The 24040-nt window shown below is 42.6% G+C and overlaps 1 protein-coding gene across 1 annotated transcript in view; it reads right to left on the bottom strand.

Moving 5' to 3' along the window:
* Positions 1-24040, bottom strand: part of LOC103805583 (metalloprotease TIKI2) — a gene marked incomplete at both ends in the record, with an annotated part of 169501 nt that overhangs the window by 1385 nt on the left and 144076 nt on the right. Inside the window, one exon of the mRNA XM_009078239.1 lies at positions 14675-14821. Coding sequence (XP_009076487.1) covers positions 14675-14821 — 147 coding nt within the window. The remainder of the gene's footprint in view (positions 1-14674; positions 14822-24040) is intronic.

The raw sequence follows: 24040 nt of genomic DNA, 5'->3' as shown, positions 1-24040 counted from the left end.
CTGATTCCCAACTTCCCAGTGACTCTCCTTAGAGCTTTTTCATTGAAGCCCCATCTGCATTGCTCCTCATGTGTGTCTGGGACCAAGCAGCACAGACTTCTCACCATGCAATATGCAGGACGAGTCTACACCTCGCTCTGGACTCCCACCAAATCCTGTACCCAGTTGAGCAAGACAGCAATGGGGATGCATCCTGAGCCAGGGAATCTCAAGTGGCTGGAGCTAACACTGCTGCTGACAGCAATCCTGCCCTAGCCTACTGGGTCTTACAGACCAGCTGGACCCTTGATTTTACAAATGACTTCTCAACCTGCTTTGCCAAATCATCATGTTCCCCACAGCATGTCCTTCCTTAAGAGTTCCACTGCATTACCCTGAATCATTCCTTCCTCTAGGCTTTCCAGCACGGCTTGACATCACCAGTGTATCTTGTGAACTCCTCAGAGCATGCAAGTACTTTGCACCTTGTTCTCAGTTTAGCCCTTTGACAGCACTCAACAAATAATAATTCCCATTAAGCCAGACCTATCAGAAACACCAGTTTCCAGTTAAAACACAAGGAAGCTGCCTCCACGTCTGGCAAGGATGCGTGTTTGTCTCAAAGGGATGCAGAAGCATTGAAGAGGTAAAATGTTGCTGGCTACCACAGCAAAGGACGTAGTGGCTTCCATTCCTGCGTAAAAGCAGGGAGAGATTTATATTGTAGGAATAAAGTCTGAGGAATGAATAGCCATTTTACATTTGCAATAACCTCTGTAATGGAAAGCTGTAAATCAATTGGTCCATGCAGATCTTTGCATCTCATCTATACAGAGGCTCTATGCTTAATGGGTTGACATAGCTCAGGCAAGAGCCAGGGAAAACTTTAGACACTGAAATGGAAAGGTGAAAATTTCTGGAAGCATCTGAAGGCTTAACATCCACCTAAGAGAAATCTCTTCTTCCCTGCTTTTGGTTGAAGGGAAATGAAGGTTGGGAAATGATTCGACCTGGTCTCAAATATCCTGGGATGCCTTGGGCAAAGCAAGGTACAGTATTGCCTGTGGGGACAACCTGCTCCTACACAAAGCAGGAGCAGCAATGCTAGGGGACCAAACAGCTTTGTGCATCCCACTCCAACCACGAGAAAGCTCTGACACTGGAGGTCTAGATATCCCAAGAACAGAAGTTATATTTAGACCTTGACCAAGACAGTCTTTACCAAGAAGGGGAGCACCTTTCATCACCTCATGCAACTCCGTCACTCGCAGTCCCACATGCACATTCAACCTATAGTTTGTTCCTCCTCTTGATCAAACCTAAAATATAGTACACAAACCAGAGCCATTTACTTGCCCTTTTTCCCCTCCCTTTCTTTCCGTCTCTTCTGTGGGAAAGGATTTGCCAATGGCAGAGAGATAAAACTGAGGACTGCGTTTTGTCAATAGTTCTCAGGCTTGTCCAAGGAATAAGAAAAAGGAAGGCATCACCTCAAGAGGTACATTGTCAGCTACAGGTCCCACTGCACCTTGTGCATTCCTGTATTTCTAATGCCTGGCAAAAATAAAATGTGCATGTATGTTTCTGCATGTGTGGCAGAGGAGAGAAGATAAATGATTGTGGTAAGTATGCCTGTACACAGTAGTGCAATCACACTCTGAGTTACAACACTTGCCCCATTAATCAACTCTGCTCCTCCCTGTATCACAGTTCCTTTCCACAGTCAGTGACATACACCATGCCTGGCTTCAAGGAGGCAGCTGCTCCTGTTGATTTAAGAAACCCTTTGGATTCTTAACCACCAGACAGGGATCAGAAAGTCAAGAAACAGTCACAGGCAATTAGGAAACTGTTAACTGGAGCCAGAATCTAAGGTGGTGTTTTTGTTGAAAAAAGAAAATCTGTTGTTTTAAAAGGATGGGCTGAATATGCACCAAAAGGATGCATCTTTCCCTTCCACTTCTGTTTTGCTTACATTCAGTGAAAAAAAATAATTTTAACATTTTAATGATAAGCATTTGTTGCTTTTGAACTGAGAGTTAATGATGAGACACTTGCTGTGCCACTGGGTGAGGGACTGACCTCCTAATAACAGCTGAATGCTGCTACCAGTATTTAAATGTACAGTGGTGTGGATGATATGACTGTTGAAAAATCCTAACTTCTAATTTTGCTATTCATCTAGGAGAGTAACAGTTGGATCAGCAAAAATCCACATCACCTGGAGTGTGCTCACTTTGTAGTGGACATACACGACAAGAGACAAATAGATTGTTTATATCCTGTCTCTGCAAGCTATGCAGTTTTCTGAGAATCCAACCAACTCATATATATATTTCTCATGGAAACTTGCTAATATATTTCATCGAGGTGTTCAAAATAAAGAATATGTTGTTTCACTGAATAAGCTGACACTCCTCTTTTCTTCTATCCCTATTTCCTTTGGGTTACAGCTCTCCTATGGACAGTATAGACAGATCCTACACTTAGTCATTAGGTACACCCTGCATTTCTCAGTTAAACTTTTGAGGTTAAAGGAAGGGAATATGAGAATAAAAAAGAAGTCCCAGCCTTGCAGAAACTTCTTCCCCTCCCCACTGCCTGTGTAATTTTACTTGAGCCAGTATCCCTGATGGAATATATGTGTGGGTAAAACTCTGCACACACGTCCGCGCTCACAGTGCTGTGGGATGTGGACCATAATTCTTCACCTTTGAAGTCAGTGGGAGCTTTAGGAAGAAGAAAGAGGAAGGATTGTGGAGTGGTTATGACACTACCCTGAAAAAATGGTTCTGCTCCCATGGGTGATACAAATCTCTTGCATGATCACAAGCATGTCATTTGGGTTTAAACCTTCAAAGGAAATTCGGCACTTAACCTCCACTAAGTATCTTGAAGCATTTGGCTTTATTCCTCCTGCCTCTCAAAAGTCCATCTGTAAAATGGGGACTGCAAGACTTTCTACCTTGATGTTACACACAAGGTACTGGCTGAGTCTAGCTGTGGAAGGACCCAAAGGAAGATCCAAAGTCCAAGATGATGCTCAGGGGTAACATCTCTTCCCATAAATTCCCGCAGAGGCTGGGATTCTGCTGCAGTCATTAGCATAAGGGCTGTCAGCATACCTTAGCTTAGAAAAATGCATCCACCATAACTCAAGACCTATGCTATGCTGTCAGCTTTGTCTACAGAGAGAAAGAAAAGGGAAAAAAAAGAAGTGAAAAGCAAAATATATTGGTGCAGTCTTTTATCATATTTAGGGCTTAGTGCCAGAGTTCAGCTGAAAATTCATGGACACTGGATTACATTTCAGTACATTTTCTTATTTACTATTTTTTTAATATTTGGACAAATATTCTGGGCAGAGGCACAATGCCAGAGTTGTGAATATCTATCTGCAAATAATTTTTTTGGACACATACAAGCACCATCAACTTTGATTCACTTTTTTTTTTCCTGCTTTGGATTTATTTGCTACAGTGGAACTGCTCTAGATTCAGTCCAGTATCAAATCACTGTCAGATGTGGAGAAATAGTGTTATCGTTCCTACCCCCATACACTACATTTCCCAATCCTCTGATAACCTTTTTTTAGCCTCGTTCTGTTCCAGTGATGATAGTGTATTTCTGGAATGTGAATTCAAATTGTAAGACTATGTCAATGAGAAACCAATACTATCAACACTGGAATAAAGGGCTGTGTGCCTTTCCTTGCCTGCATGCAGTCAGAGGTGATCTTCAACCATCATTCTACCTGCTGATAGAGAAGAGGAAGCTGAGAGGGGAATGGGAAGCCAACCCCTGCCATGGAAAATATAGTGATCTGAAAACCTTTCCAGCTATTGTAACTTGGTCAACCCTCTTGGCTTCTGAGACTCCTCTCTCCCCCTGTCTCCTAATCAGCAGATGACTCAAAAGTTTTCCAGCCTCACTCTGGAAATATCCAAACTCCAGACTGCTTCAAGTACAGCATCATCACTAACAGTTGCAGAGAAATGAAAACGCCTTATTTCCTTCTTTCTCCTTCTCTCCCCAGAGCATTCACAGGCTAAACAGAGAAAATAGGAGGCAGCACACCAAAAGGGCAAAAGGGACATCTGTGTCAAGGCAGAGAGTTGGCCATCAGCTTCCAGAGTTCCAGTCCAGCATCTCAGTACAAACCCCATCCATCTTCCCCTGACAGGAGGACTCTGCCTCCACACTAGTAATCCTTATCTCCCATTGTAAGCAGGGAGTTGTTCCCAGATCACGATGACTAAATTAATTTTTTTTCAAACATGATAAAGATTGGGTTCTCTTTATTAGTCTTCTAGTTTATGAGCTTTACGTGGGCAGAGGCCAGAAGACAAGTAAGGGATCTTGCTTTGAAGCATTTCCCCTGCACCACGCAGGTCAGGAACTTTCATACGGTTGACAGCACTACACAAGATAAGGATCTCAACAGCTGACAGCACAGCTTATGGAGCCTGCCAGGAAGCCAAAGCAGCATCCCAGAGCCCACTGGCTCCTCCAACAAACTCAACGGCCCTAAATTCACACCATCCCTTCTTGGGTCAGAGGCTGACATCTGAGCTCGAGTTATCATTCCTTTATGAAGGGAGGATACCCTCCTGTTAACCAGCCTTGACAGGGCATTGTAGTTTTACTGCAGTGCTGCAAAATATCCTGCTCTGGACTTCGAAAACACCTGTTTTCCTCTGATTTATGGATCCTTCTGGCATCTGGGAGAGCAATATCCACTTACTGCAGCCTCTGATATGAAGGATTCAAATAGTGCAAAGTGAATGGACTGTGAGAGCATCTCCACAAGGAGGACGTGGCTGCTGCAAAAACAAATGATGCTGCCAACTCCACTGGTTTTCCTCCAGCACTTCTGAGTCTCCATCATGATGGAGACCAGCAATAGCCAAGGAGGGGGTGTCTGGTTAAACTGATATAGCCCAAAGTTGGCAGCTGCCAAAAAGATAAGCTTCCAGCCTGTTATGGAAAAGGGAAACCAGGAAGGAGCAGTATCCAGTTTGAGCATGTGATCAACCCATTATTGCTTTCTTTTAAGCACCAAAATTTAAAGTAATATATTAGATGCCCGAGTGGACTGTAAAAGGAGCCTTTCATCCTCAGAGTCAAGTAGGTTCCATCACTCTTTTTCCTTTCCCAGGGCTGAGGGGGAAAAGAGGCAAAAATACTTTTTGCTTGAAAGGAAGTGAGGGAAGAAATAAAGTCCAGGAGCACAAGGAAAGCCAGAGTAAGAGCAAGCACACTTCTTGGGACCAGCTCTGGGAAGCCATTTCTGGCTCTGAGCTAATCTCTGCCAGCCTCCATCACTGCTCAGGGTTTGTATACCTTGCAGATACATTGCTGTTGGTGCCAGTGAGCTGGCTGTAATTGGCCTCCCTGATTTAAAGCTACCTGGGGTACCTGTCAGCATGGAAACTCGAGTGTAAAAACAGAGGTCCTTGAAACTGAGTTTCAAACTGGCTAGCTCATGTCTATGAGCCACTGGAGCATCTAAACTTGTAAGCAGAGGATAACTGCAAATAGGAGAAGACGTGGAGAGGGAAAGCAGGCTGAATGCCAGTGAAATCTCTATGGATAGTGCATGACACTTTTAAAAACCATCTCTGCAGATGACACAAAAGCTGTAGGAGTCACTGCTGGCCTGAGTGTAAACCTGCCTGCAGGCAGGGTGGGCTGCAGCCCTTGGACAATCCTCTACCTGCAGCATCAGCCCCCACCACACCTGCATGGATACCCTTCCTGAGAGCCCCAAATCCATCCTGCCACTGCTGCTCTTCCAGGTGGCACATGGCCAAACAACAGCTGTGTGCCCTGCCTAGTTCTGCCTTCTCTGTCCATTTGGGCTGAAGGAAAACGTGTTTCAAAAATACAACAAAAACCAGACATAAAGGCCACAGGGATAGGCTGTGCATCTCACACACACAGCCTGCAGGGTGATACTTCTATCCCTGCTAAAAAAGAATTTCAGCAAATCCCTGAGAAGTCATGACCTCCATGTATGTTTTCTATTTGTTTTTCCACACCAGTTAAATAGTTGCTTTCCAAGCACTTAGGAATAAAAAAATAAAAAATAAAAGAAAAAGAAGAAGCAAGCAACACCAACCCCTCCTTCAGTGCCTCCCTCTCCACCCCAACCCCATCCCTGCTCTCCTTGGTCACGATGCCAAAATATGCAGCCGGCCTCTATCTGAATGAATGTTTTGATTAAAGAAGTCTTAACAAAACACAGTCAGAACAATGATCCCAGCCCCCTTTCTGCAAGCTTCACCCAACTATGCAGGGTATATTTAGGAGCAGATTACAGGGACCTGTTCATTAATTGAATAAGGATGACAAGCCTGCAGTGTATGCAAATAATGGTTTGGGTTTCGGAGGGGAGGGGAAATCTTAACTACCTAATGATACTCCTGCCGCATTTAAAAGCCTTTTAACATTGGGATTTTTTTGAGGCCAGCTTTCACAAGCCTGCAAACATATGGAAAAGTTCAAGTTTTTCTATTTCCCTTCCAAATGCTTTGTTTCCTTTGACAAAGAAGATTTTTTTTTCTGTTCTGACACTAAAACCATCACCTATTATATTGCCATGACACCCAAGTAAAGATAGTGATCAAAGGGCAAAGCAGGGCAATAAAGTGAAAAAACCCTGGGGCCAGAAGGTTTGGGTTTGGGGTTGGTTTAATAAAGAATTGCAATCCTTTTTCCAAAGGTATTTTTCATTTTGTCTTCTGTTACACAGTGGGAGAACAGCTGGTCAGTAGTGGGTACAAACTCAGGTTTGGATATCTTGAATATATATTGTTCAGGGCTCTTCAGTTTCTTCCCATCCCTGTTAAGTAAGATTCTAGGAAAAGCCTGAATGTGTATGTCCAAAAGATCTGGTCCAAAAGATATGATTTAGAAACTATCACATAACTTAGCAAGGAGCAAAAATCTGGTTAGTAACACAACAGCAGCTGGGTTGGACATGAGATCTCTGGAGCTGACATCACAAGGCAGTGAGGTGCAGTGAGGTGCAGATGGACATGCCTTCCTGTCTGGTCCTAGAAGAACTCCAGGCTACTCCCAATCCAACCAGCCTAAGTCTTCTAGTTATGCTGGCATCTGCAACAAACTGGATGATGAGTTTTGAACTAATTTTAACTTTTTTTATGGTGGGGTTGTTTGAGAGGTCTAGTATTGGACATAAAGATGGAGAATGGCTCCAAGAAAGCACTTAGAAATGGAACAAGGATCAGTAAAGAGAAAAATAAGGAACAATCAGATTAAGTCAGTGAAGTAGAGACAAATTAGGCTATCCTTGAAACTGATTTATTTGCATCTAAGCTTATGGAACTCTCTAGGCCTTGACTCTGGGTTCATCAGCAATCAGCTCTCGCAGAGGAGAGAAGATCCAGGTCTGAAGTCACCATTAGAGAGCACAATCAGTTTATACTGGAGACACCTGATCTACAGCATTCACTGTTCAGTAATGCACAATAATAGTGTCAGACCAAGAAATGTTATGTCAAGGAGTACCCAAGAACACAGTCTTTTTGTTAATGCCTACTGCTAATCCTACCAAGTCAGCCAGGACAACCAAGTTGCCTCTTTGTCCCCCTTTCTTCCTCTCCCTGTCATAATGAGAAGCAATTACATCTTCTAGATAAAACACACAGAAAGAAAAAAAAGCATTTTCTACATTCAACCCACAAGACACTGTTTAAAAAACTAACAAGTCTTTTTCATTTCTCTTGAACAAGTCTTTCCAAGAAACACTTCATAAACCAGCTCTTAAAAGAGAAGGGAAAGTACATGCTTTACAGTAAACATAGGGCAAAGCACAGAAAGCAGCACGCTACTGCCTCCAACTCCAAATGATTTTACCAATCATTCTTTCACACATATTTAGTTTATTCCCTTATTAATAAATACAGTAAGTCAATAATCCTGAAACGTTTTTGATGCAAATCAGCCCTTTTCTGTGGGTGAATATGCTCCTTTTCTAATAATGCATCAGTCTGAAAGAAAAATCTTTGCCTTTAAATGTCTTGTTCCAACTTTTCTTTGACTCTCTCTCCTTTGCCATTGCTTTCTTCATATGGAAACTGGAAAGAGGAAGGAAAGAACTTCCAAGGTAAAAGAACTCCAAATGCAAACATGTAATGAAAATTTTCAAGCAAGAACCTATTTTCAAAACCTGTAGCATCAAAATTATCTGGGCATGTTCCAGATTATTAATAAAAATATAATCCCTGCAGTGTTTTCCCCAGCACTGTCATCAACAAGTAGACTTAACTCTCAGTCTGGATCTGTAACCAATTTTCTGAAACACATAAGCCAAAATATAATATTGCTCCAATCTGGAATCCTGTTCTGACATAATATGAAAATTAGACTCTGAAAATTTTGGCTGCACTTCTGTTTTTTCACTTCCAAATGCTCACAGTATACCAAGACAAAGCTGTTACTCGGGTGCAAGTGGAAAGAAAGCACTACAGCAGACCAGGAGCTCTTCTGAACTACAGGAAGGCAACACCTCTGCAGCAGCATCCTGTGCTATAGCCCAGAGGGGAGAAGGTGGGAGACAGGCTCTGCTTGCGATTGGGGCACAAGCAGCACTGAGCACACACATCGCCGAACACGCAGGACTGCCATCAATGTCATTTTACCTAACACTCCTGCAAGCATGATTGACCCTTGGGAAACTCATGGGACTGGCTCCCTTGGTGCCCAGAACAACCTTGCACTTGCTTCTCTGGAAAGCCCATAATCATTTTCCCTGGAAGAACGAGAGTCTGTGCCAGTTCGCCTGCACTTTGTTACAGCTGAAGTCGATAAGATGCTTCCAAAGCATTGCGTTACAATAGCTGTGCCTTCAGTTCATGGATTTATCTTCATTTGCCCTAGATAAAACACCATTCCTTGGACAAATTAGGTCTACTTGTCATTCAGCACTCTACCTAATGGTCTCAGCTGTGTGTTTCTGCAGTTACTGAAGCTGGAGCATTCCATAGATAGTTTTTATTGATTCGAGAAGTTAGCCAGAAATCCAGTTGTATTTTACCCAAAATGCCAACAGGGCAAGTTAATGATGTTCTTAGAACTATGAGGACCCTTAAATCTTAAAGGACAGGTTTAAATGCAGGATGGTAACATTTTAAAAGGGGTACATAACACAACCTGGCGATTTATAAATAGCAAGTGCATTGTGAAGTGAGGCACTAAACGTCTTATTCTTTAGTTCAGGGAGGCTGATACTGACATGGGGTTAGTGTTTCGATCTCTAATGTCATGTTATCAAGATCATCATATGCTTTTCAGCAGGCAACACCCACCACCTAAAGGCTGTATGTCCACATGAATCCATGGCATTTTGAACTGCAGAGGCAAGTTGAGATACAGTGACATCTTTAGAGTAAAGTATACAACAAGCTTGGTTGTTTCTGATGGACACAGCTCAAAGAAGAGGCTCACAGATTCCTGAGCACCTGAAAGGGGCTGAAACCTGTCTGCAGGCTGTGGTGACCACCAAACAAATTGAAATTCATTGCATAGCTTGTTTTACTGTGTAGGATAAAGCCAAGACCTTACCTCTCCTGGCAATGAGAAGATCATTACGCTGAGGTGAGCATATTGCCTGTTAACTGGGTTAATCACTGGCCTAATTAGATTTATTAATTTGGATATCCAATCATGGCTGGGACCACTGGGATGCATACGCAGCCTGTTGAAGGCATGGAAATAGTCTCCATTACTTCAACAGGCTCTCAATACAGTCTAACACAGAAACTAATAAAGGCCACTGAGATGTAAGATGCTTTAGAAGTGTCAGGCATGACTCCTGCATTGTGCTGTTAACCCTAAACGGGACAGACAAATAACAAGTATGCAGCGTGGGTAGTATAGTCAGTGGAAACTGTCTATAAAGTTATAAGCATAGCTGCAGTTTTTTTGCAGGTCTCTGACATGCCAAAACAGCAACAAGGGAGGAGAAACCATCCCTCATGGAACAGGAGCCTCTCCTCAGGTCAGGAGAATGCCTGAGGGCAGAAGAGGAGAAACAATAGCAGGAGAGCACGGGTATAGTTTTTGGGAAAGGCCAAAGGAGAAAAATTACAGACTCAGATTTCCAATTTTCCACTTAATAAAGCATACATAGGAACACAAGGAAACACAGAATCAGCTAATTCCATGCCGGCAGAGATGAATCTGCTTTACAGAACTGTCCTTAAAACTTGAACAGCTCAAAACTGACCATAGATAGTAACGGGTGCAAGTTATCCTTAAGCCCAAAACACAAATATTTATGTTTGCATAAAGACTTTTAGATCAGATTTAGGGAATAAAACACACAATAAATTGCTCTGCACCCTACTTGTTCGTCATGAAGGCTTCAGGTCATTGGGCAATTTCTCAGCTGTCTCACGTAAGAAAAAATATCCTCTGGAGACAGATAATTTTCTAATTTTGCACTATCAGATTTTTTGCATTTCAGTGCTTCTGGACATACTGACCTCAATTCCCTTGTGAGAGCATCAGACAGAATACAGAAGTTAAAGCTACTGACTTCTTTGAGGGGAAAAATGTCTGGAGGGAGAGCAGAAAATACGCCTGTCCTATCTTTAACTTAGAATACTTTCTCTTTGGTATCATTTTGACTCTCTGCCCAGAAACTCAGCATAAGCTTCTTGATTGCAAAAAGTCACAAGAGAATCAAAAGAAAGATGTTTCCTACTCTGTTTTTTGGGTCATAGACTGAGTAAACTCAGCCCCTTAAAGTTCTATTAAGCTTAAATCAGGATTTATACATTTGGAAAAATGATGTTTGGAAACCAAACTTAAGAAAAGAGAAGGAATTGAATTAGGAATGTAATATAACCACAGGAAAGCAGAGGTGTTTCCCCTTTCACTGTTCTTAATTAAAGGAAAATTAAAAGCCACCAGTGAAACCAAGCAGGATTTGTTTAGTCCTCCACTCTCATTAGTGCTGATGGCTCTAGGAAAGAGTCAGGGATATGGGACCCTGCTCACATCTCTTCATTTTGGTCACCTTACCCTGGCTAAGTCAGACTTCCCAACCCCAAGGCAGGCGTCATCTCCCTGGGGTGGTTGTGTCCCTATCCCTGGGTAACAAAGGAGCTGTCCTCTGACCTAAAACCTGCTTTGGACTAGAAAATACCTTTCCCTGCACTTTTCCTCCTAGCACCATCCCTTCTGTGCACCCCCGTGACACAGTCTTGGTCCCAGAAGAACTCTGCCCTTTCCTCCCAAACACTGCAGGAGTCAACAAGACTGGTGCTGAGAAACTGCACATTTCCCAAACTCTCTTGGGGAGGCTGAAGTGGCTCAAGAAACTAATCTGCAACACCTCAGCCAACAGTGTTAGTATTTCCCTTCTGCTCCTTCTTTCCACTCCAGGATGAGTTCTGATCTAAAGGCATCTCAGCATCATCTCCCAGGAGTCACACTAGAGGAATACAGGAAGTTACTGCATCTTGATAAATATTCACCCTGTTCCCTGCCACTGTCCCTGCAGCGAAGTTGGACTTTCCCACCTACTTCCCAGTTCGTTGTAGTAATCTCAATCAACTGGGACAACTGATGGACAGGTTCAGCTTTATTCTTCTGCTCATGATAACCTTCAAGAGACAAGTAGGCATGAATAACCTTAAACACCCCTCAAACGAATCCTCAAAGAGTGAGAGTCACAGCCTTCTGCAGTTCTCCTGGGTGGCAGAGGACAGAGCTGAATTCCTGGCCTTTCATGTAAGCCTTGAGTCCTACAATTCCATTCCTGATCATTTGTTCCTTTCTATGCAATATTTCAGAGTTGCATTAACAGTACTAGCTCCAAGGTAAGACTATCAGACCTCTAAAGAGTTGGACCAGCAGCTGGATATCATGTTAGAATGGACACACCTTCTGAAAACACTGCAGCACTTTTGTCTCCCAAGATTGCCAAGGGGACCTGCCCTGAACTTTAAGCGATGATTCATCTCACTTGGGATATTTAAAGTTTTTCTGCATTTCTAGGCCAATCGCTTGCTGTCACCTGATGACACCTGCAATAGACTCTCAGCACATGACAAATCTCTCTGCCTACATTTAATGTCTCCAGAGAAAGATCCCATGGGGAGGCTTTATATGAAATATTTAAGTCAGGCTAATCTAATTTGGCAACCAAAAGGCAGAATCTCTACATGACAGACAGAGTCTTTCATCCTTGCAAAAAAACACACAGAACAAACTTTGGAATTACCCCAACTGGCAAAACTCGACCTGAATAGGGAGTTTATTTTAGGTTTTAATTTTCTATTTTGTTCTGCTCACAGTTAAAATAAATGGTATAAAGCTGGTTTACGAAAACACTACCAAACAAAAAACTCTTTACTCAACAGTACTGCACAACATTTAGAGTTCTGCAGGGACCAGTATACATAGAGGGATTTTAATTTTCCATGGCCTGTAAGCGTAATAATCTCTATCAACTGCATGCACTCTGGGACCATGACTAACACCAGTGCTTGAACACTGACTGGTTGTTGGCTTCTTTCTTCTGTTTTTAACGTGGTTTTGAAACTCACATTTGATCCAATAATTGGCAGGGATAAAGAAGTTTTTACAGCAAGCTGTTACTCTCAAGTCTAACCCATGGGTCTGTCATAGGACAACGCATCAATAAATCACAGATGTCTGTGAGTCCAAGCAACTGCTGTGAATGGCCACAACTCCTCTCAGGGCAAAGGCTTTATCACTGGAGAAATTACACTGGTAGAGATTAAAAGATGACACCAGACATTCAGATACCTGGACTGTCTTCATAGTTTTGCCTACTAGCAGCGCTTTCTTCACATCCATGGAAAACATACCACTACATGTTGCTTGTTTATTCTGTGTTTAACATGTGTACTCTGCCTCAATATTTCAGGAACAGTTCCAACCACTGACTACTCCAGGTTCCTCTGAAGTCATGAGCTCTCTATCTTTTCCAGCTCACATCCCCATCTTTAGAGACGTATTCATACCGCAGTTGCTTTCTTCCCTTACTTTTCAGTGCAAGGATGACCAGAATGAACAGCTCTGGCAGCTTTGGTTCCATAGACTTCTGTTTCAGTACTGCCACATTAACCACTCTGATATGTCCTGCTTAGTCACACTAAATCAATGCTTCACTTTCTAGAACTGAACTAACTGGGATAGCAAAGGGGTTTCATCCCATTCATCACCATCAACCCTTTCTACTATTTGAAAATTATAACCAGGTAAGGAGAAAGAGGAAACACAACCTTTTGCTCAGAATTTAAGGAAGGCTGATTGACCAGGATCATGTCTTTTTGCTCCTGCTGACGGGTAGACCAGTTCTGTGCCACGGCACATGGAAGAGCAGCTCCAGCTGCTGCTGGGTGTCTTTTACATTCCTACCTGGGACTTCTCAGAGGGGCATACCAGACGTCTGGGGAAACATCCATGTTGTGGAGTGGCAGGAAGACTTTGTTAGCATACAGCTGGGTTGAGGCTCTCCTCACTTCTCCAGCTGTTCTGCTGAGAAATAAGTAACCCACAGAGCCATGTCCAACTCAAGATAGTAATGGTAAGATAAGATGTCTCAGAGACCTCTGCCCCAATCAACAGACTGAGCTTATGCTCTCTCAGTTCTCGAAGTCACATAGTTATCATCGATTTGCATTTACTAATGGTAAACCATGACCATGACTTAATAGACTTTCATTGACAAAACATACAAAATACCACAGCTGCCAAAATTTATACAGGTACTCCCCCAAGAAAGTCACTGCACCTGAGATAGGAACCTGGAAATATTTATCAAAAGAAGGAGATGTAGGAGATGACATCCAAAGACCAAGTTTTCATAGAATTAATGGGAAAGGAGAAAGAGGAACCTACATGTTCAGTGAGAATCTCAGAGTTTGCCATCAAGTATCAAACTGGTCTGGAAAGCAGATTTCTGCACCATTGAGAGTTTTTAATAGCTTTGGATGACTAAGATAAACAGAGACTGAAGGGCTGCCTGAGACACACACAAAATTATTGAATTATGACATGTTTGAAAAGTTATTTACTTTACAGATTATTTACATAAGGTTCACTTCCTCTTCATATATAAGCTCAAATATTACAAAGATATCCGCCCCCCCCTTTAATGAGGCGACTACATTCAACAGCCCCCAAACATCCATAATTAACTTTTTTTCAGGCACATTCCTAGGAAAGTTTTCCAGGCAGTCCATTCCTTGTTCCAAGTAACATGCAATAGGACAAGAGGAAACAGCCTCAAGTTGTGCCAGGGGAGGTTTAGACTGGATAGTAGGAAAAGTTTATTCACCAAAAGGGTTGTCAAGCATTGGAACTGGCTGCCCAGGGAAGTGCTGGAGTCACCATTCCTGGAGGTATTTAAAAGACATGTAGATGTGATGCTTGGGCACATGGTTTAGTGGTGGACCTGGCAGTGCTGGGTTAATGGTTGCACTTGGAGGACTTTTTGAACCTAAACCATTCTATAATTCTATGGTTACCCAGAGCCCAAGCAAAACCAGGGAAATTCCAGTCTCTCAGCAGAGAAATAAGGCACATGTGAAAAGAAAACACAGGGCATTAAACAGGGGGGAAGAGGATATAAAGTGATGAAGCAGCTGATTTGTTCTCAATTCCGTGGCCCATCTGGAACAATTTTACTCACCTGAGAAGTGTCATGGTTGAATATCACAGCATTCAGGTCTCCACAGTTATAATGCTTGATGAGATCTTCAGTGGTATATGGGGCCTGCAAACTACCTGCTCGAAGGCTTTCATGTTGGAGCAGAGTTTGGTTTAGAGCAAACAACACCTGTCGAAATGCAGACAGAAAAAGAGAGAAGTTAAAGATTGTAAGAATCAAAACACCAAAGCCTAAAGGACCAAACTTTGAAAAACTCTCCCACTCTTGAATTCTATTCACTTGATCCATTCTGGCCCACAGTAACTGTCTTTAGGCATTCCCAAGTGGAAAAGCATTCAGATGCAAGGCCCCCTGCTAGGAAAAGACCATATAATAAACCCCTTAGTATTCTGCACAGAGTTTAACTTCACAACAAATATATATTGCTCAGAGGTCACAGTCCGAGAACTCTTAGGGTATCTGTGCTGACTACTTGGCTGCATGACAGACAATGGAATGAAAAAGCCCCTAAATGAGGAAAATTCTATTGCCTCTGCTTCCTGTCCCTTAGCTTAAATCCAAAGCCCAGGCTCAGCTGCAAGGTGTTTGATAAAAATCACAATCTTCTGAAGTCACAGGTGTTGTATTGGGCCTTTGTGCATGCCTGTAGTAACTGAAACTTTAGGAAATTCATTATTAGTCTCCCTCCTTTAGTCCTTCCCCCTTCACCAGAACTGTAACACTGTCCTGGCAGACTAGTCAAGTGTCTACATCCAAAACCTGAAAATACCAAAAAAGCTGAAGGACTCTTTACCGTGTAAATTTGGGTAACCAAAAAAATAAATGTCCTTAAAGATTAGAATTTTTTTGTGTGCATTACCAAAAGAAAAAAAAATAAACCCCAAACTAAATTTCACACAAATTACCACAAACCTTTTTAGATTTGTGACAGATTGTGGGAATAATTTCTACCAGTTGCTGAACCACCAAGTTCGGGCTTTTCATGTTCAGCTTTCTGAGAACCTTCCAAAGAAACTTGATAAAAAGTAGATGAATAAATCAGAAGAACAGCAGCTAAGACAGTTTGTCACAAATTATATAAACAAACACACTTTTCCTAAAATAAACTGAGATGGGATGACAGAAAATTCAGAATTCTAAAAAGTTATATTGATAAGTCATCTTTCATGAAAAGACTCCTGTGTCCCTCAGTCTCACATTTTGCCACTTTTTCAGCTTCTCTCATTTAGAACAGCAGTGCCCCATCCTTTCCAAAGAATCTCAAAACCTGGGTAAAGTAACCCATGCTGAGCTCCAGCTGGCCCAGTGAGGCTGCAGTCTGTGACAAACATTCCTACTTGCCTTCTGAAATTTTAGCAACTGAGCCCACTTCAAGGAGTGAACCCCAGAGGAGTTTAAAATTAACAATGTGCATATGTGTTTGCAGGATGAAAGTTCTTATTAGTTCATGATTCCTACTGAAGTTTATCTGAAGGTGAAGGAAAGGAAACAGTCAATAGGATTTACTTCTGCAATGCCTCATGTAGGTAACAAATATAATCACATATTTTATTCTAGATATTAATAATGCTAATATTATCAATAATAATAAAGTATCTTCAGTGCACTAACAGCCTCTTAATACAAAGCTTTTACATGCTAACAAACATACACAAATTGGTTGAGGAAAAGCAAATGTTATTTTTTAATTTACTTTTAAAAGGTCTTTCAACTGAACCTGTTCTACCTCAGCTCGGCAATCGGTTCCCCATTAAGATGCAAGCCTCAAAGATTTCCTTGCCCAGATCTAAGGGTCTCTTCAGGCTTTTCTACAAAGAGATCAATCTTTCCCAGGACCACAGCCTGAAGTTCCTAACTTAGTTTTTCTGTAATTTAAAAAATATGCAAAAAATACAGTTTGAAAAATTTCTAACCTTTGAAAGGATCTGAGCTTTTTCTTTTTTCCCTGAGGGCTACAGCTCGAAGAGGAAATGGTTCATCCCAGGATTTCCTGGGGATTCTAAACATTTTGACTAATAAAAATAAAAGCTTATAAAAACATTGACAGGAAAAATGAGAGCAGAGGTTTTCCCAAAATGCTTTTAGCAAAATCCTTCTCATTTTTGATTTTTTAAACAATGGATGTTGCTGGATTTTTATATACGAAAATATGTATACACAGGCACACACACATATACAAACCACCAACAAACCCTGAGGGTAAGACTGTGTTTTATGATAAAATATTAAGGAGGCAATAAACAAATCCTTACTTTACTCCCAATGCCTTTTTTCCCCCCTTTTTAATTTAATTTAGATTTTTTTTGTTATTCTAGCTTCCTGAGGAAACCAGTCCTGTGCATTAATGCTCTGGGTCTGTCTGTCTCCTCCTAATAAATTTGCAACTTATAAACTGATTTTGGTCACATTTGCAGAGGGTTAAAGACTTTAGAGAAAATTGTCGATATGTTCCTTAAAAATCAGTGCCAGACTGCACAATAGCCCGAAGTACAAGTTCACTTCTTATAAGACACCAAAGACTCTACATGAAAGAGAATGAGTTATTTGGAATCTACACCAGCAGCTGGACCTCCGTGCCCTGGTCCCCAGATTTCATTAGCACCAGGACATTCATGTTCCTGTTCCCTGCCTCAGGGCAGCTTTGGGTCCTAGAGGTGATGCTGGCCACCAGCTGAGCTCATCCTACCATGGGGTTCAAACTACTGCCCCAAAAACTACACAAGATACTTTATTTCAGGAGGAAAGTTAAAATCAGAAACTCAAGGACTCGAATATGCTAAAGGCAAACTGTGACCACTTAACTAGAGAAGACTTGTTTAATGAAACCATAACCACCATTGGTTTTGGTTGGGCAGCTCAAAACAAATTTAGAGAAGTGGGGTCTTGTCACAGTCGCCTCCTTGTTGGCTGGATTTGTAGACCATTTCCTTCAGAGTCAGGTTAAAGCCATCTTAAAACCTGAATTTATTTTTCCTTACTGTTCAGATAATGCCACAAAAACAACGCTGTTTCCTTTCCTTCTCTCTATCTTAATATCAGTGACCTCACGACCTCCAGCCTAAACCTCTATCTGAGTTAAATCTCCCAGAGGTGCCTGAGATTACTGAACAACTGATGACTTCAAAATAAACACACTTAGAGTGACTGCCTATGCACAGTCCCACCTAATAAACAGAGCAGACAGTATTTGTTCTGGGAAGTGATGGGAAGTTATGACTTTGGCTCTGGGAAAGTGCATTTTTATTCACACAATTTATGGTCCTCACAATGATGTGCTTTGAAGACATTTTTGCATGTCTGTCTCTGGCCCCCACTGTTTGTGACCGATCAACCTTTTTATCTGAGTGGTGTCACTCACCAACACAGATTTTACTTGGGTGTTTGGAGACACTAGCTCAGCCCTCAGGGCAGACCTACAGGTCCTGTTTTACTGCCAGTGAGAGTGGGTCCCACCAGTCCCACACAGTGCCAGGAACCACTGGTCCAGATGTTTTAGGAGTTATTTTGCACAGCCTATGGCCATGTCAAGCATGAGGGGCTGGGCCAGTGAAGACTACAGCTAATCCTTTTCCTGATTACTTGGACACTCAGACAGTATTCCCCCTCTCCACACCTGTGGATTACACAGCCAGGAGTCACACAGGAATGGAAGGCATAAGTTACAAAAGTCTGCCTCACATATAAATCAACTGGAATGTTTAAGGTGTTTAATTTCAGAAAGATGAAACCTTTGAAAACCTCAAACCCCTCAAATAAAGCAAGCAGCCACAACTGCAGTGGGTCTTAAGGATGGCACTGACTAAAAGTGTTGGTATCAGTAGTTGTGCAAGTTCCCTTAGGACAGTTTGAACTTTGTTTTGCGAGGCCACTGGTGAGGTTGGAGATTTGATTTTGTGTGATATTTTAATGAGATTTGACTTTTAGGGAAGTAAACTTAATCCACAGAAGCAGATCTAGAAGTATTGCCACCTTTTTAAAGAGGTTAAGTGAACAGGCATGCACCAGGACTGGGCTTAGGAACACTTGAGCTTTTCCACCAGAAATCGTGTTCTTCATTGAATTTGGTTTTGGGAGTGAAGTTAGATAAAAATCCCACTTGCTCCAAGGTATTCTTACAGACATTCATGCATCACGTTTTATTGTGCCAGGTCAGCAACTTCAGACTGGACATTTGAAGGGTCCCAAATGTCCACCAACATGTTAGTGCTGTATGTGATAGCTAAGGAGGAGAAATCATGGCTTTTGTACAAGAGAGATTTTTCCTTATCCATCTTCTGTGCCTTTGTCCCTAGCTGAAGAGAATAAGAAAGCCCAGAAAAAAAACAAAACCAAGTTAACCCTCACCAAATACAGCATCATTCCTGGTTATGTCAGCTGTGGATAGGCAGACCTGTTCACCCATGGAACCAAGTGGAAAGGTTGCCAGGTCCACCTCTTCTATTTGTCTGACTAAGGTGCCAAATAGTACCACTATGGAAAAGCAGCTTTGTGGGAGCACCTAATAGGCCACTGTAAAATAAGACAAGAAAACCTTATTAGCAGATAAAATGCTTGCGTGGTCCCAGTCCTCCCTGTGAAATATACTGCTAATAAAATAGATAACAAATTCAGGAATTAGAACAGAAGAAACAAGCTTTTGTTAAGCTTAAGACAAATTGGACCTGTGTTCTTTTGGTGTGTTTGACACAGGAGGCTCAGGGATGAAAGGCAGCCCTAGGAAAACTGCATTCACAGGACTGCAGTAGCTGCAGTTACAGGGTGACCCTGCACAGACCCATGATTAATAACAATACCACAAAAACAAGTACTTAAATTTCATACTATGATGTCAACTCTTGAGCAGGCAACTTCTTGTTTTCCTTTGCTCTCTCTTTTGGACATGTGCCACCACAACGCAAATACTAAATAAGCATTACTGGAAGCGTTCAAGTGACTGTATCCTGTCAGTGCCCAAACTGCAATTCCGGACCAGGAATACCCACTCTCTGACTTGGTTCAAAACAAGCTGTGACATAAATATTGAGATATACAGTTCTGCAGGGGTTCTTCTTTTGTAGTTATCCTAATCTGTAATCAAATAGAAAATCAAATATACAGTTTCAGGTCAAAATAGAGACTTGGAGGGGAAAAAAAAGAAGAAAGAAAAATGCAAGTCCCTGATTTTCCAGATTAATGAAAAGTAATAAAAGCGCTTGCCCAAATCTGTTCAGTTCCATTGGTTTCCAGAAGACGGGTTTCCCCTTTCCTTGAATCTCTTGTGCTGTTGCTAGGAATTAGTGAGCTGTGAAACTCACCTAATGAGGTCAGCATCAGGAAATAGCTCTGGAAATACAGGTCCTGGGGGATCTACTAAAGGACTCCCCCAGTGTCCAAACGAAATCCTGGATGCATCGGCACATTGTACAGCCGGGGCTGTGGGAGGAACGTACCCGACTTTGTTGTTGTTGTTCCTATAAAGGGACAGCTAAGGAAAGTGAAACTATTAACTCATCCACTGGAATTTCTACTCACAATCCGTGCCCCCTGTTAAAGCTCCTCATAAAAGCCTTTCGGCTAGTTAGTTCCATATGTTCCCCAAACCCACAGTTATTGCTTCTGAAAGGCAGGAGTAGTTAACAGTCTGCGGCTTGGCACTGACCAGGGAGACCTAAGGACCTCACTTTTTCCCCCTCCCTTTCAAACTGCCAATTAACCAGTTTAATAAAACAGTTTGAATCTGACCAAGGTGCTTGGAGAAACCTTGAACCACTACCCATCCTGCGGCTCAGCCATGATGGTTACACACAGGCATGGCCTGGAGCAGAGCAGTCACACTACTGATGTGCAGCCCCAGCACTAACATTGGTTTTCATGATGCTGGGAAAGCTACAGGGAGATTTGGGCTCCAGCCTTAAGCCCTGCATGTCCAAAACTCCTGCTCAAGTTGACTTCAACAGCTTGAATTCAGCCCCCTGACTCTTCTCTTTATGCAGAGATCCCATGATGAACTTGCACACGTAAAAGACATTTTTTGAACATTTTATTCTGATTGAATCAAAGCATTCAAAACCAACAGAAAACTTCTAGACAGAAAACACTGCAGTGTGCATGAGAGCCCCATTCCCTCAGCCCCAAGCCCCCAAAGTCAGAGAAGGACTCTCCTGGTTGCTGACAGCTCTCACTCATTCCCTGAGCTGACCCTAATACATTATAGCTTCTGCCCCAAATTCCTGGCTTCAGCAGGGCTGGAGCAGGTACATAGTTCAGTCAGAGCCTGGAGAGCAGCTGTTTGAGGTTTTGGTGAGTTACCTGATAGAACAGGCAAGATAGCTATAGTTTGTGCTCTTTAGATGCAAGTCTTCCTTTGCACATGGTCATTAAGACAACAAACAAAGACCATCGAATTAATTTCTGTCTTGAAAGCACTTAAAAAACATACACTATATATATACATATAATATAAACACTACACCCACCCTCAATAGGTCAAAACTCCTTCAAAAAAGAACTTCAATATGTAAATTAAAGTCAGCAGCAGCTGTTGCAAAGGTACTGTTCGAAGGAGGATAAGCTGAAAACTTTTCTTCTAAAGGTAGTGACTGTATTATTTCTAAAGTCAGTTAGAGCCCAGATTAATGTAGAAGAAAGGGAGGGGGAAAAAGAGCTTTGGTATGGAATTTCCATCCTTTCCCCTTTTGTGAACCACCACACCACGGATGTTTTAGTTTCAATGCCTTCACCACATCATGGGCATGGTCGTTTTTGCCAATAGCTCAGCTTGATGTTCAACCAGTCATGGTGTGAGCAGTGTAGGATAACTCTCTGCCTTGGTCAGTGTCCAAATTCAAGCTTGGGGAAATCAAAATAACAGAAGGATGGATTTGCAACTTAATCAAAACTGAAGCACTGCACAGAATTGCCTCTGTTAAATTCGCAGTCTAAACGTAGGGCTTGTATGGATTTTGTATGTGGGGTTTATTCTCATCCAGTACTTCTGCATCAGTCTCACTTCTCAACTGTACTGAGCTCAGATTAATTTTGATGAGTAAACTATCTAAAAGGCTAAATATTTTTACCAAATGAGTTACACTCTGAGCAGTCTGATTCTGCAAGTGTTTTTTCAATGAAGTGCAAACAGTTTCAGTAACCAACACCCTGCCTGGCAGTGAGGGCTTGTAGGCCCAAGTGCCACTGGTTAGGCTTCTGGACTGCAGTCTCAGATCTTGTCAACAAAAAGGCAAACACTCAGTAAAATCAATTCATTCCTCCAGCATGAGACTGCACTCTTGAAGGGAGGCTGAACCTAGAGTGGTTCAGAAGAAAATTCCTTCTCCCTGGAACTCACCTCGGCTATTCAGCTATGTGACTTAGAGGAAGGACCTGCTAGACAACAAAACACTGTGTATGAAACCCCCACCAGTAACCCTAAAATCCCATATTAGGTTTTAATCAGGTCAGACACGGTGGCGTAAATTGTTGGCACCAGCTTCTTTCTTTACACCCTTCATGCAATCTGTGGCAGAGGAATAGCAGGTCTTCCAGAGACGAGTAGCTGACAACTGGGTTTGATTTTAAACAGCTCATAAAAGATATTGGAAAGACCATTATGAGGACAAAAGGCTGGAGTGCTCAAGTGATGTGAATGGACTCAATTCCACAAAGAGAAAGGAGATGGACTGGGTGACACTGGATGACGGCTGTCTAAAGCAGCACCTCCAGACCATGTGAAACCCACAGGCACAGAGGAAGGCAGAGATGCCTCTCACCCAGACAAAGCAGACAGTGATTCAGTGGAACAAACTGGACACAGCCCTGATGTCTATCTGGTGATGCCCTGGGCTTGGCTGCCAGCCTGGGTCCTGGCATGCCCCTTGGTCCCCACTCTACTTGTTCCTGTGCTACCACCCCAGCAAGCCTGGCTTGGCCTCTGGCTCCGCTCAGTCATTCCTGTCCGGGAGTATCTCACCACTTATTAGTCCAGAGCAAACCCCTATATTCAGAAACCCAACTTCTGCCTCAATGCCAGGGAAGCCACCTGCACAAAACACAAGAGCTCTGTGGACATTAGAAGTTTGTGAGGACATTTCTGGAGAAGAGCAGTGCTCCAGGAGTGGTGCTGTGAAGGCTGTAGCACATTGCTCAAAGGTGTCATTGAAACAAGAACAGTCATCTCAGATAAGTCCAACACCCCCCAAAAGTGTCTGGTAACAGATACTCTGGGAAAGCATGTAAGAAGTGAGGTGAGCAGAGGGTGAACTTTTCTCAGACAACACTTCCCATCTTTTGGAAACCTGCCAGTTGGATGAAAATACCTCTTCTCCTATCACTCCTTCCCACCCACCTCCCTGCTCCCCATGCCTTCAGCTCAAAATTATCCCTGTGCTAGGTTGCACCACCCTATTGAAGAATAGCCGTCTGCCAGATCTGCGTACAGAGGAGCTCACAGCCTGCTACTTTGCTCATCAATTGCTTTCCCCAAATGGATGTCTGGCAGGATGCCCAAAGGGCAGTGCCCATGATCACTTTCCACCACCTTAAATGGGCACATTGTCCCTGCTTTCGGGATCTTCACCTTCAAAGGGGCACATGAAATCCTTCCCAAGAACCTGAAACCACATTTATGCTCTTGACTCATGAGTAAAACTGTTACTGGGCCCTTCTGGGGTTTCGATTTTTCTTTTTTGTTTCCACCGTAACAGAAGGAATGTGGGAACATGCCCCGAACAGAGTGTACCAGTTGGCCCCAGTGACGAGTGAGCTGCAATGAAAGGGGCACCCTCATGCCAAAAAGCAAAGCTCTGGGGCGGTTTGGGAACTCCCAGCTTTAGGCACCCAGCCTGAGAAATTCTTTTAAGAAGTCTAGTTTCATGATATGCTAAGCATCCACCCATTGAAAAATGCAACCTGTCCTGGGTGTATTTAATTTGGGGTTTATTCATATTACTACCTAATTTCAAACTGTTGCTTTTTAATTACCAGCTGAAGCTACATAGTAAAATGGACCAGCCCCACAGGCATGTTTTTCTTTCTATTATATTACAGTGAGGCAGCAGATTAACTCCTTCAGCCATCCCAGCTTAACACCTCGCGATGCCAGCATGGCCCTTTTCCAGACTGCTGCTCCTGCAGCAAGAATGGCTGAAGGGGACATGTATCTTTATGTCCCGAATTTCCAACTCCCAGCCTGGGGTATCAGCACAAGCAGGTGCCAATTTCAATATGCGTCAGCATGCTGGAGTGTAAATCACAGCCCATCGGGAAGGGGAGCACTTTCCAGTGAGCCAGATGGAGCTGCAACCTCTGGCCAAGGACAAACACTCTGGGGCAACTACTGTCTCAGTTTTCTAGTCTCCATGTGAGCACGACTGAGTTGACAGCTGTAGAAAAGGGACTGTTTCCTAAGCCACA

The sequence above is a fragment of the Acanthisitta chloris genome, unplaced genomic scaffold (assembly GCF_000695815.1).
Source record: "Acanthisitta chloris isolate BGI_N310 unplaced genomic scaffold, ASM69581v1 scaffold33067, whole genome shotgun sequence".
Classification (NCBI taxonomy): domain Eukaryota; kingdom Metazoa; phylum Chordata; class Aves; order Passeriformes; family Acanthisittidae; genus Acanthisitta; species Acanthisitta chloris.
The sequence above is the reverse complement of the archived record's forward strand: the minus strand, read 5'-3'. Positions and strand labels throughout refer to the sequence as shown.